Source organism: Scomber scombrus, chromosome 14 (genome assembly GCF_963691925.1).
Source record: "Scomber scombrus chromosome 14, fScoSco1.1, whole genome shotgun sequence".
Lineage (NCBI taxonomy): Eukaryota > Metazoa > Chordata > Actinopteri > Scombriformes > Scombridae > Scomber > Scomber scombrus.
This window is the reverse complement of record NC_084983.1, coordinates 15,609,526-15,623,654: the sequence shown is the minus strand read 5'-3', so window position 1 is coordinate 15,623,654 and position 14,129 is coordinate 15,609,526. Positions and strand designations below refer to the sequence as shown.

The 14,129-nt window shown below is 41.4% G+C and overlaps 1 protein-coding gene across 1 annotated transcript; it reads right to left on the bottom strand.

The window, feature by feature from the left end:
- Positions 1-9,643: 9,643 nt before the first annotated feature.
- Positions 9,644-12,762, bottom strand: LOC133993846 (olfactory receptor 8G17-like). Its single transcript, XM_062432945.1, has 2 exons — positions 11,817-12,762; positions 9,644-9,666 (listed from the first exon to the last, which is right to left on the bottom strand). Exons 1-2 carry the CDS (start codon positions 12,760-12,762, stop codon positions 9,644-9,646), a joined length of 969 nt encoding a protein of 322 aa, XP_062288929.1.
- Between the last annotated feature and the right edge of the window lie 1,367 nt (positions 12,763-14,129).

The following is a 14,129-nucleotide window of genomic DNA, read 5'->3' as shown; positions in this document are numbered from 1 at the left end:
TTTCACGCTCTTTGTCCGCCACTTTGAGCGCATTTTTGGTGGCCTGAACATACATGAAAACTCATGAAATTCTGCACACACGTCGCAGCTGGTGAAAATTTATTTAATTTAACGTGATTGGACGCAAGCGTGGTAAGGGGACTCGCTAGCGCCCCCTAACGTCGGGTCATGTGACCACAAATCTTCTCGGATCTGCATGAAATCTACATATGTCATAGGTCTCATCGGATCATTGGGAAATTAATTTTGTGGAATTTTTTTACCAAACAGGAAGTCGCCCACGCGGCGTGGCGTGCACCGATTTTCATTTTTCAAACACCGCTTTGAGGACTTCATGATGTTCACAGAATCATGAAACCTGCCACGTAGGTTTCAAATCATGAGCTGTTTCATCTGATACCACATTTGCCCAACATTTTGCCCCAACAGCTCAGTAGCGCCCCCTAATGCCTTTTCCCACTTAGCATGTACTGACAAACTCTAAAACTCACCAAATTGGACACACTCGTCAAGACTCACGAATATTATTTTTTGGTATGACCGCCACCTTTTAAGTGCCAAAATGACTCTACAGCGCCCCCTAGAACATTAAAAGTTGAAGCCCCGCCTTCTACATGCACGTACATGAACGAAATTTAGGATTCATATATATCATGACCAGACGCACAAAAAAGCCTCTTGGACCCATACCCTAAGTCCAACAGGAAGTCGGCCATCTTGGATCACAGGTGCATTTTTGTCGCCATTTTCCCCATTTCCAGGCCTCGTACTTTAACAAACTCTTCCTGCAGTTTTGACTCCACAGACTTCAGATTGGAACTGTATCATCCTCAGACCTTGATGATGTAAACCTGACGACAGATTTTTCCTACGTTATACCAGGTGGGCGTGGCAGTCGTTTGTTTGTATAAACAAACAACTCCTTATAACTCCTCCATACATTGTCGGATGTTAATACATGCACTGCGTAAAATGTCACAGCTGTTGAAACCGTTTCAATTTCAACATCATTGGGGGTGGATGTGGCAAGGGGTCTCCATAGCGCCCCCTAACAGCAGGTCATGTGACCACAAACTTTGTCTGATCTTCGTGAAATTTACAGGACTCATAGCACTCATGGGTAAACCCCCAAATTATTTTTTTCAAATTTTTCGCTCTAACAGGAAGTGAGTTATTGTGCATTTCCTGCGTCAATTTTCCGTTTTTCCCTCTGCGTTTAGAGGACTTTCCCGTCTTCACAGAATCACCAAATTGCCCACATAGGTTCACACTCAGGCGCACTTTAATTTGAGACCATAACTGCCTCTGGGCGTGGCACAACAGCTCAATAGCGCCCCCTAATGCCTTTATCCATTTTGTACATTTTCACAAACTCCTACACTCACCAAATTGTACACATACGTCAACAGTCACAAATATTGACTACTGACAAAGTTTGGGATTTTTAAGTGAGAAGATGACTCCACAGCGCCCCCTGGAAGATTTCAAAGTTTAAGCCCCGCCTTCCACATTGACATAGAAAAATGAAATCGACAAGGCCTATGTATTATGTCCAGACGCACAAAAAAGCCTCTTGGACCCATACCCTAAGTCCAACAGGAAGTCGGCCATCCAGGCTAAAATGTTCAATCTGGATGATTTTTATTATTATTATAGTTGTACGCCTTTTTGACAGCCTAAACATGCCCCAAAACTCACCAAAACTTGCAATCATGTCCGATCCGGAGAAAACTTTGATATTTTAAGGAGCGCGGAAATGGCCGACGCAAAAATTGATTAATAGCGCCCCCTAGAACATTTAAAAATTCAAGCCCCTCCACTCAGATTGACGTAGATAGACCAAATTCGGGAAACACATGTATCGTGTTAAGACGCACAAAAAAGCCTCTTGAACCCATAGCCTAAGTCCAACAGGAAGTCGGCCATCCAGGCAAAATGCTCAATCTTGATGCTTTTTTGACCCTTCACCCACATTCCTTTGTGCTGAGAAGTCACCCAGACTCATTTGTGGTCTTAGTTTGCCATCTAGTGGAGACATTAACCCCATCACACAATGTTCACTTAAAGGCACAGGAGCAAAGACATCTACATGCCAGTTTTGACAGCCCTGCGACTGCCGCACGCACCGACGTGCATGTACGGCGTTACAGTTGGGGGGAAACCGGGGGGGTGCGAGGGCCCTTCGACACTGCTTGCAGTTTTAATTATTTTTCACGTTCTTATGCCGCCACTTTAGGCGCATTTTTGGTGGCCTGAACATGCATGAAAACTCATGAAATTCTGCACACACGTCGCAGCTGGTGAAAATTTATTTAATTTAACGTGATTGGACGCAAGCGTGGTAAGGGGACTCGCTAGCGCCCCCACACGTCGGGTCATGTGACCACAAATCTTCTCGGATCTGCATGAAATTTACATATGTCATAGGTCTCATCGGATCATTGGGAAATTAATTTTGTGGAATTTTTTTACCAAACAGGAAGTCGCCCACGCGGCGTGGCGTGCACCGATTTTCATTTTTCGAATACCGCTTTGAGGACTTTATGATGTTCTCAGAATCATGAAACCTGCCACGTAGGTTTCAAATCATGAGCTCTTTCATCTGATACCACATTTGCCCAACATTTTACCCCAACAGCCCAATAGCGCCCCCTAATGCCTTTTCCCACTTAGCATGTACTGACAAACTCTAAAACTCACCAAATTGGACACACTCGTCAAGACTCACGAATATTATTTTTTGGTATGACCGCAACCTTTTAAGTGCCAAAATGACTCTACAGCGCCCCCTAGAACATTAAAAAATGAAGCCCCGCCTTCTACATGCACGTACATGAACGAAATGTAGGATTCATATATATCATGACCAGACGCACAAAAAAGCCTCTTGGACCCATACCCTAAGTCCAACAGGAAGTCGGCCATCTTGGATCACAGGTGCATTTTTGTCGCCATTTTCCCCATTTGCAGGCCTCGTACTTTAACAATCTCTTCCTGCAGTTTTGACTCCACAGACTTCAGATTGGAACTGTATCATCCTCAGACCTTGATGATGTAAACTTGACGACAGATTTTTCCTACGTTATACCAGGTGGGCGTGGCAGTCGTTTGTTTGTATAAACAAACAACTCCTTATAACTCCTCCATACATTGTCGGATGTTAATACATGCACTACGTAAAATGTCACACCTGTTGAAGCCGTTTCAATTTCAACATCATTGGGGGTGGATGTGGCAAGGGGTCTCCATAGCGCCCCCTAACAGCAGGTCATGTGACCACAAACTTTGTCTGATCTTCGTGAAATTTACAGGACTCATAGCACTCATGGGTAAACCCCCAAATTATTTTTTTCAAATTTTTCGCTCTAACAGGAAGTGAGTTATTGTGCATTTCCTGCGTCAATTTTCCGTTTTCCCCTCTGCGTTTAGAGGACTTTCCCGTCTTCACAGAATCACCAAATTGCCCACATAGGTTCACACTCAGGAGCACTTTAATTTGAGACCATAACTGCCTCTGGGCGTGGCACAACAGCTCAATAGCGCCCCCTAATGCCTTTATCCATTTTGTACATTTTCACAAACTCCTACACTCACCAAATTGAACACATACGTCAACATTCACACAGATTGACTACTGACAAAGTTTGGGATTTTTAAGTGAGAAGATGACTTCACAGCGCCCCCTGGAAAATTTCAAAGTTTAAGCCCCGCCTTCCACATTGACATAGAGAAATGAAATCGACAAGGCCTATGTATTATGTCCAGACGCACAAAAAAGCCTCTTGGACCCATACCCTAAGTCCAACAGGAAGTCGGCCATCCAGGCAAAAATGTTCAATCTGGATGATTTTTATTATTATTATATTTGTACGCCTCTTTGACAGCCTAAACATGCCCCAAAACTCACCAAAACTTGCAATCATGTCCGATCCGGAGAAAACTTTGATATTTTAAGGAGCGCGGAAATGGCCGACGCAAAAATTGATTAATAGCGCCCCCTAGAAAATTTAAAAAATCAAGCCCCTCGACTCAGATTGACGTAGACAAACGAAATTCGGTGAACACATGTATCATGTCCAGACGCACTAAAAAGCCTCTTGGACCCATAGCCTAAGTCCAACAGGAAGTCGGCCATCCAGGCAAAAATGCTCAATCTTGACGCTTTTTTGGCCCTTCACCCACATTCCTTTGTGCTGAGAAGTCACCCAGACTCATTTGTGGTCTTAGACTGCCATCTAGTGGAGACATTAACCGCTGCACACAATGTTCAATTAAAGGCACAGGAGCAAAGACATCTACATGCCAGTTTTGACAGCCCTGCGACTGCCGCACGCACCCACGTGCACGTACGGCGTTACAGTTGGGGGGAAACCGGGGGGGTGCGAGGGCCCTTCGACACTGCTTGCAGTTTTAATTATTATTCCTATTATTATTATTTTTCACGTTCTTATGCCGCCACTTTGAGCGCATTTTTGGCGGCTTGAACATGCATGAAAACTCATGAAATTCTGCACAGACGTCGCAGCTGGTGAAAATTTATTTAATTTAACGTGATTGGACGCAAGCGTGGTAAGGGGACTCGCTAGCGCCCCCTAACGTCGGGTCATGTGACCACAAATCCTCTCGGATCGGCATGAAATTTAAATATGTTACAGCTCACATCGGATCATTGGGAAATTAATTTTGTGGAATTTTTTTACCAAACAGGAAGTCGTCCACGCGGCGTGCACCGATTTTCATTTTTTCGAACACCGCTTTGAGGACTTTATGATGTTCACAGAATCATGAAACCTGCCACATAGGTTTCAAATCATGAGCTCTTTCATCTGATACCACATTTGCCCAATATTTTGCCCTAACAGCTCAGTAGCGCCCCCTAATGCCTTTTCCCACTTAGGATGTACTGACAAGCTCTAAAACTCACCAAATTGGACACACTCATCAAGACTCACGAATATTATTTTTTGGTATAAACGCAACCTTTTAAGTGCCAAAATGACTCTACAGCGCCCCCTAGAAAATTAAAAGTTGAAGCCCCGCCTTCTACATGCACATACATTAACGAAATTTAGGATTCATATATATCATGACCAGACGCACAAAAAAGCCTCCTGGACCCATACCCTAAGTCCAACAGGAAGTCGGCCATCTTGGATCACAGGTGCATTTTTTCCGCCATTTTCCCCATTTCCAGGTCTCGCACTTTAACGAACTCCTCCTGCAGTTTTAACTCCAGAGACTTCAGATTGGAACTATATCATCCTCAGATCTTGATTATGTAAACTTGACAACAGATTTTACCTACGTTATACCAGGTGGGCGTGGCAGTCGTTTGTTTGTATAAACAAACAACTCCTTATAACTCCTCAATACATTGTCGGATGTTTATACATGTATCACGTGAAATGTCACACTTGGTGACGCCGTTTCAATTTCAACATCATTGGGGGTGGGTGTGGCAAGGGGTCTCCATAGCGCCCCCTAACAGCAGGTCATGTGACCAAAGACTTTGTCTGATCTTAGTGAAATTTACAGGACTCATAGCACTCATGGGTAAACGCCCAAATAATTTTTTTTTTAAATTGTCGCTCTAACAGGAAGTGAGTTATTGTGCATTTCCTGCGTCACTTTTCCGTTTTTCCCTCTGCGTTTAGAGGACTTTCCCGTCTTCACAGAATCACCAGATTTGACACATAGGCTCACACTCAGGAGCACTTTAATTTGAGACCATAACTGCCCTTGGGCGTGGCACAACAGCTCAATAGCGCCCCCTAATGCCTTTATCCATTTTGTACATTTTCACAAACTCCTACACTCACCAAATTGAACACATACGTCAACATTCACAAAGATTGACTACTGACAAAGTTTGGGATTTTTAAGTGAGAAGATGACTCCACAGCGCCCCCTTGAATATTTCAAAGTTTAAGCCCCGCCTTCCACATTGACATAGAAAAATGAAATCGACAAGGCCTATGTATTATGTCCAGACGCACAAAAAAGCCTCTTGGACCCATACCCTAAGTCCAACAGGAAGTCGGCCATCCAGGCTAAAATTTTCAATCTGGATAATTTTTATTATTATTATAGTTGTACGCCTTTTTGACAGCCTAAACATGCCCCAAAACTCACCAAAACTTGCAATCATGTCCGATCCGGAGAACACTTTGATATTTTAAGGAGCGCGGAAATGGCCGACGCAAAAATTGATTAATAGCGCCCCCTAGAAAATTTAAAAAATCAAGCCCCTCCACTCAGATTGACGTAAACAAACCAAATTCGGGAAACACATGTATCGTGTAAAGACGCACAAAAAAGCCTCTTGGAGCCATAGCCTAAGTCCAACAGGAAGTCGGCCATCTAGGCAAAAATGCTCAATCTTAATGATTTTTTGACCCTTCACCCACATTCCTTATTGCTTAGAAGTCACTCAGACTCATTTGTGGTCTTAGACTGCCATCTAGTGGAGACATTAACAGCTGCACACAATGTTCAATTAAAGGCACAGGAGCAAAGACATCTACATGCCAGTTTTGACAGCCCTGCGACCGCCGCACGCACCGACGTGCACGTACAGCGTTACAATTGGGGGGGTAAACGGGGGGGTGCGAGGGCCCTTCGACACTGCTTGCAGTTTTAATTATTATTCAAGTGACGCCAAATGAATCACATTTTTGGCGGCCTGAACATACATGAAAACTCATGAAATTCTGCACACACTTCACATCTGGTGAAAATTTATATAATTGAATGTGATTGGATGCAAGCGTGGTAAGGGGACTCGCTAGCGCCCCACACGTCGGGTCATGTGACCAAAAATGTTATCGGATCTGCATGAAATTTTAATATGTCAAAGCTCTCATCGGATCATGGGGAAATTAATTTTGTGGAATTTTTTTTACCAAACAGGAAGTCGCCCACGCGGCGTGGCGTGCACCGATTTTCATTTTTCGAACACCACTTTGAGGACTTTATGATGTTCATAGAGTCATGAAACCTGCCACGTAGGTTTCAAATCATGAGCTCTTTCATCTGATACCACATTTGCCCAACATTTTGCCCCAAAAGCTCAGTAGCGCCCCCTAATGCCTTTTCCCACTTAGGATGTACTGAAAAACTCTAAAACTCACCAAATTGGACACACTCCTCAAGACTCACGAATATTATTTTTTGGTATAACCGCAACCTTTTAAGTGGCAAAATGACTCTACAGCGCCCCCTAGAACATTAAAAGTTGAAGCCCTGCCTTCTACATGCACGTACATGAACGAAATTTAGGATTCATATATATCATGACCAGACGCACAATAAAGCCTCTTGGACCCATACCCTAAGTCCAACAGGAAGTCGGCCATCTTGGATCACAGGTGCATTTTTGCCGCCATTTTCCCCATTTCCAGGCCTCGTACTTTAACAAACTCCTCCTGCAGTTTTGACTCCAGAGACTTAAGATTCGCACTGTATCATCCTCAGACCTTGATGATGTAAACTTGACAACAGATTTTACGTACGTTATACCAGGTGGGCGTGGCAGTCGTTTGTTTGTATAAACAAACAACTCATTATAACTCCTCAATACATTGTCGGATGTTTATACATGCACTGCGTAAAATGTCACACCTGGTGACGCCGTTTCAATTTCAACATCATTGGGGGTGGGTGTGGTAAGGGGTCTCCATAGCGCCCCCTAACAGCAGGTCATGTGACCAAAAACTTTGTCTGATCTTCGTGAAATTTACAGGACTCATAGCACTCATGGGTAAACCCCCAAATTAATTTTTTCAAAGTTTTTGCTCTAACAGGAAGTGAGTTATTGTGCATTTCCTGCGTCAATTTTCCGTTTTTCCCTCTGCGTTTAGAGGACATTCCCGTCTTCAAAGAATCACCAAATTGCCCACATAGGCTCACACTCAGGAGCAATTTAATTTGAGACCATAACTGCTCCTGGGCGTGGCACAACAGCTCAATAGCGCCCCCTAATGCCTTTATCCATTTTGTACATTTTCACAAACTCCTACACTCACCAAATTGTACACATACGTCAACAGTCACACATATTGACTACTGACAAAGTTTGGGATTTTTAAGTACGAAGATGACTCCACAGCGCCCCCTGGAAGATTTCAAAGTTTAAGCCCCGCCTTCCACATTGACATAGAGAAATGAAATCGACAAGGCCTATGTATTATGTCCAGACGCACAAAAAAGCCTCTTGGACCCATACCCTAAGACCAACAGGAAGTCGGCCATCCAGGCTAAAATGTTCAATCTGGATGATTTCTATTATTATTATAGTTTTAGGCCTTTTTGACAGCCTAAACATGCCCCAAAACTCACCAAAACTTGCAATCATGTCCGATCCGGAGAAAACTTTGATATTTTAAGGAGCGTGGAAATGGCCGACGCAAAAATGGATTAATAGCGCCCCCTAGAAAATGTAAAAAATCAAGCCCCTCGACTCAGATTGACGTAGACAAACAAACTTCGGTAAACACATGTATCATGTCCAGACGCACAAGAAAGCCTCTTGGACCCATACCCTAAGTCCAACAGGAAGTCGGCCATCCAGGCAAAAATGCTCAATCTTTATGCTTTTTTGGCCCTTCACCCACATTCCTTTGTACTGAGAAGTCACCCAGACTCGTTTCTGGTCTTAGACTGCCATCTAGTGCAGACATTAACCGCTGCACACAATGTTCAATTAAAGGCACAGGAGCAAAGACATCTACATGCCAGTTTTGACAGCCCTGCGACTGCCGCACGCACCGACGTGTATGTACGGCGTTACAGTTGGGGGGAAACCGGGGGGTGCGAGGGCCCTTCGACACTGCTTGCAGTTTTAATTATTATTACTATTATATAGGTTTTGGTTTTCAGTTCAGTGTTTGTCCGAGTCTGTGTTAGTTTGCATTGTGTGTTTTTGCTCTGAGTTGTCTGTGTTGTCTGTTCTTGCTTGCTTTCTTGAGTTTCCCGTGTTGGCAAATAAAGTGCCTTTTCAGGACTCTGTCGTCATGCAGTCTGCATTTGGGTCACCTACCACCTGTTCTGCAACTCATGACAAGTGGCACATGAACATGGATTTATTATAAAAGCTGGAAATGGCACCCATTCAGTCCAACAAGAATGTTTTGGCTGGCGTATACACCAAAAGAAAAGTCTAGCTTCCATGTTTAGGGGAGACTGGGGACAGTTGCAACAAGTCTTATTTCTCCAATCAGAAGCATGCTAGAGCGATGACACTCACACTGCACATGCTCAGTTAGACCTTCTGACCACCAAGAAGAGAGAGGCCATATTGAGCATCTGGTCCTGCTTTTATCAAGAAAAGTTGTTTTGGAGGTATGAAAGTATTTTTTTTCATGAGCTGTATTTCTGTCATACTGTCCTGACTTTTTGTATGAGTGAATCCAAACATACCTAGTTTGAATCATTGTTTTGTTGACTATTCAGTGACATGGTTAGCATGTGTCAACGTCAGTGTGGCTAGCTAGCACATGATGTTTTGTCATGACTGATACCATGGGGACAGTTGCAACAGTTGCAACTATCCTTCAGATATTTTATTTATATTTTGTAATTATTTTTGTGCCTTATTTTTGTGCCTTTAACAAAACTTAAACAACGTTCATATTTACTGGAGTTTTCAAACAATTTTAATTTTGTTCACTAAATACATGTTCAATAAATGTTTTTTGTATTGCAAATTATTCCATTCTTCTTGTCTTTTAATAGCTTCAGTAATCTGCACATTGACACAAGGTCGGCCTATGATAAATATTACTAAATAAATAATTAATTAGTGAAATTTAATGTATTTTTATGTTGCAACCGTCCCTGATCCGTGTTGCAATTGTCCCCAGGTTTGGGGTCAGTTGCAACATCTGAATTTTTCTATTCAAATCAATATTGTGATTGATATGTTATATGTAACCATCTTTAAATGGTATGGGTAATTAGCAGACATGTGTAAGTTTAATATGTAAAGGTTTGGTGGGCCTAGTCCCAATAGTATCTGAGTAACTGAGAGTAATGTAAAAAGTGTTGCAACTGTCCCCAGTCTCCCCTACTTCCAGGGGTATGTGGCCAACTAAATATGCACAGTAGTGTTTACATTGCTGGCCATACCCGTGATATTCCTGCTTGGCCCATAGGCTTTACATTGTGGTGACGTCAGAGATTTTTTAGTCAATTTCCTCTGCTCCATTACTTAATTGTGGGACCAGCAGAATGGACCTGGGAAAAACTGCTTGTAAAAAGTTCATGAAATGAAGTGGTGGTCTTTTTTTCTGAAAGTTTTGAAACAGTGAGGCCTTAACGCTAACAAAACAACACTCCAAGTGTATTTTGTCAAAACAATGCTATAATTTCAGCATTCTAGTTACAAAAAAAACGCCTTATGAATATAAGGGACAGTCAAAATGCAACGTAAAAGTTCATATAATCTGCTCCCTCCACCCCATCGCGTTACGTGTCATGTCAAACTAAGCTACTCTTTCTATTGACACCTAGCATAGCACAGGCTTAGTTAACCAGCCCATGTCAGGCCCACTGCAAACACGCAGCCAAACTTCACATTTTGCAGTCATCGTGACGTGTTTTGTGTTTATGTCTCAATGTTTTATCAAATCCCAAAGCGACCATTTCATGGTCATTTTGAGTCTATACATAAAATGATCCAAACAATATGACATGGTGGCCAGTATTGGTGACTGAACTCTATTCCACAATTTCATAGAAGGTATTTTGTTCCAATCTAAAGAGCATTTGGTGGTCTTAAAAATTACTAATATTGTTCTATGAAATTCTAATTCTAATATCAGAATTAATTCATTTGGAGACAAAATAATAGAATTTAGTTATTTTACACTGTGCACAATGGTAAAATCTGATGATGCAAAGGGTAAATGTCATGACGAGTGAAAATCTTTAGTACTCTGTAGCCAGATTCCCTTTCAAGAGGTAAACAACCTGTTTGGCACACTGAGTATCCAAGGGGCCAAATGGAGAGTCCATCTGGTCTTATTTTTACTAAAATCCTTGTAGAATATATGTGCTTTGTGGTATTTCTATCTGCTTTGGTACAGTTGTAGTCAAGGAGTTGCTGGATGAATTCAGTGACATCTTTATGCATGGGATCATTGCTACCATAGTGTTATCCACTGTGTAATCTAGAATACATTTTAGGAGAGAATAAAAATGTCAATTTCTCTGTTGGTTTATCACAATTTGCTCAGGCTTAGTATCACAATGTTACTGACACTGGGAAGACCATACACATACACCTGATAGTTGAGCTATTCTTGATTTATTTGAGGTATGTCTGTCTTGGCAAGTCATACACATGCTCTAGAAAAGCAAACAGTTTATATATATATTCATTTATTTTTTTTATTTTTTTTTATTTTTTTGTGCAGCTGTGTTGAGATGGATCAGCTTGTTGACTTAGATTGGCTGTCAGGGTTTTATATTGTATACAATTCATATTAGAGGTGGGCAAATATTCACATTATTTTATATGTGTGTAAGTATATATATTTTTTTATTTTTTTATTTTTTTTTTAGCGGTTCACAGTAACATGTTAAAATTCATTTAATTTTGCAAGGGAGATCATAATATGAATAAGGCAACAGGAAAAAACATTCAATTACAAGATACAACATGATAGCCATTTTAATATTAAATTTCAGTACTTATTACTGAGAAGTTATGAGTAAAGACTTACATATCACAAATATTCTATTGTCCTTTACTGTGTCAATACAGCAGTGATAAAGGGTTCACCTCTCTGGATGAGGATGTGTTGCTAAGGTATTACTTTTGAAAAGCTTATTTATAGAGTTCAGCACATCTTCTGTCTTTAAAGAGTACACAATAGGATTGAGCAGAGCAGGTATGGTGTGTGTCAACAAGGAGTTTATGATCCTGGCGTTAGGATGTATGTTGGAGGCTACCGCAGCTATGTTGGTGCCAACTGTTGGTAGGAAAAAAATAGCCACAAGGATCAGGTGAGAAGAACAAGTTTTCAAAGCTCTAAGTCTTTCCACTCCTGATGCAATCCTGCTCAGTGCTATGGCAATGCAAAAATATGTGATTGCTATTAGTATAAGAGGAATACAGAGGACTATAATGAAAGCAACATATGCCATGATGTCATTTAAAGATGTGTCATTACAGGCCAGATAAAATACAGGTCCATGATCACAGAAAAAGCTCTTAATCACCAAAGATCTACAGAAAGAGAGGCGATTAATAAGCCCAACAGTAAACGCTATGAGAATCAATAAAAAGCCCCATACAAACATTATCATTGCAATAATAGCTCGTTTAGTCACAATACTATGGTATCTTAAAGGAAAGCAAATTGCTATAAATCTGTCATATGCCATAGTGGTAAGTGTCCAAGATTGCACACTTGCAAAGAATAAAACAAAGAACATATAACTTAAGCAAGCCTCATAGACAATGTACCTCTTATCAAACAAAAATGTTTCTAAGAGTTTGGGAATAAGAGCAGTGCTGCCACACAAATCTGTCACAGCCAGGCTGGACACAATCATGTATTTAGGAGTATGAAGAGTCTCCACCAGGTAGATAACGGAGAGGAGAAAAACATTCCCAAAAACAGTCATGACATAAACAAAACACAGGAAGATATAGTAATACTTTACATGAGGGATGTCAGAAAATCCACTGATATAAAATTTTGCAGGGCGAACAAATGTGGCATTAAATGTAGTGGCAGCTTTCTCCCCAGGGCTCATTATGGATATATCTGTGTCTGTAGACTTAAAAAGGGAAAAAATATAATAATAAAGGATGACACATTTGAATTGTTTGATAAATGTTGCAAGCAAACTCACCTCAAATTTTATCAGGTGTGCAGTGCACTGAAGTGAGTTGAACTGTAAGAGACCTGTCTTTTATACTCTTCTGTTTCCATTGTGGGGCAGGAGAAGTGCAGGTGGCTGTGTCACATGTTCATGAATTGGATATGCATACAGGGTACTTCAAAGTTGATTAGTTTATGTCATTATTTTTGCTGACATAATCAATTCTGTTAATTGCTGTGACCAGTGAATCATCACTCAAACACACCAGAAATTAGTATAACAGTTTTTTACAATAAGTCTACAGCCATGCTAGCAACTCTGTAAGACTGTGTTGATACAGTTGAGCTTTAAACTAAATGCTAACATCAGCATACTGACATCCTTACAAAGATATGTCAAAGCTTAGTATCAATAATAATAATTATACACGGTCGCAAATAAAGTTGGAATAAAAAAAATAAAATGATTGTGACAATGTGATGTATTCTTGATAGATAAAGTGTATATATTCTCAAGATTGTATTGATCAATTTCATTATACCTGGTCAATGGTGATTACTAATGTATATAAATACATTAGTAATCACTAAAGACTAATCACTAAAGTCTGCTGCAATAACACCAACACTCAAGAAACCTGGCACTGATCTGAATGATATGAACAACTTCAGACCCATCTCAAACCTGCCATTTCTCTCCAAAATTCTGGAAAGAACTGTTGCAGCCCAGCTCCACACCCACCTATCCGAAAATAAACTCTATGAACAATTTCAGTCTGGCTTCCGTCCCCTTCACAGCACCAAGACAGCACTAGTGAAAATCACCAATGACCTCCTGATGGCATCTGACTCTGGACTTCTCTCCATTCTGGTTCTCCTCGACCTGAGCGCAGCTTTTGACACTGTCTCCCACGACATCCTCCTGGACAGGTTATCCTCCATTGGAATCACTGACATCCCTCTGGCCTGGTTCCGATCATATCTCTCTGGCCGCACACAGTTTGTTCAACTTAAGAACCTGAGATCCGGCTCCTCCCCAGTCTCTAGTGGTGTTCCCCAGGGCTCTGTCCTTGGCCCCCTCCTGTTCATTATTTATCTTCTGCCTCTTGGTCATATTCTCAGGAAATTTGACATTCAATTCCATTGTTACGCTGATGATACCCAACTCTATCTTTCCACTAAGCCTTCTTCCACTCTGCCACCCATCGCCCTATCGGATTGCTTACTGGAAATTAAATCATGGCTCTCACTCAACTTTCTTAAACTCAACGGCGAAAAAACTGAGGTCCTCCTCATTGG

Excerpts from the sequence above, each read along its gene's own strand:
- LOC133993846 (XM_062432945.1), bottom strand. The coding sequence starts at position 12,762 with ATGAGCCCTGGGGAGAAAGCTGCCACTACATTTAATGCCACATTTGTT. Across the intron at positions 9,667-11,816 it reads TATAAATAAGCTTTTCAAAA|TGAACAAAATTAAAATTGTT; the intron begins GTAATACCTTAG and ends ACATGTATTTAG.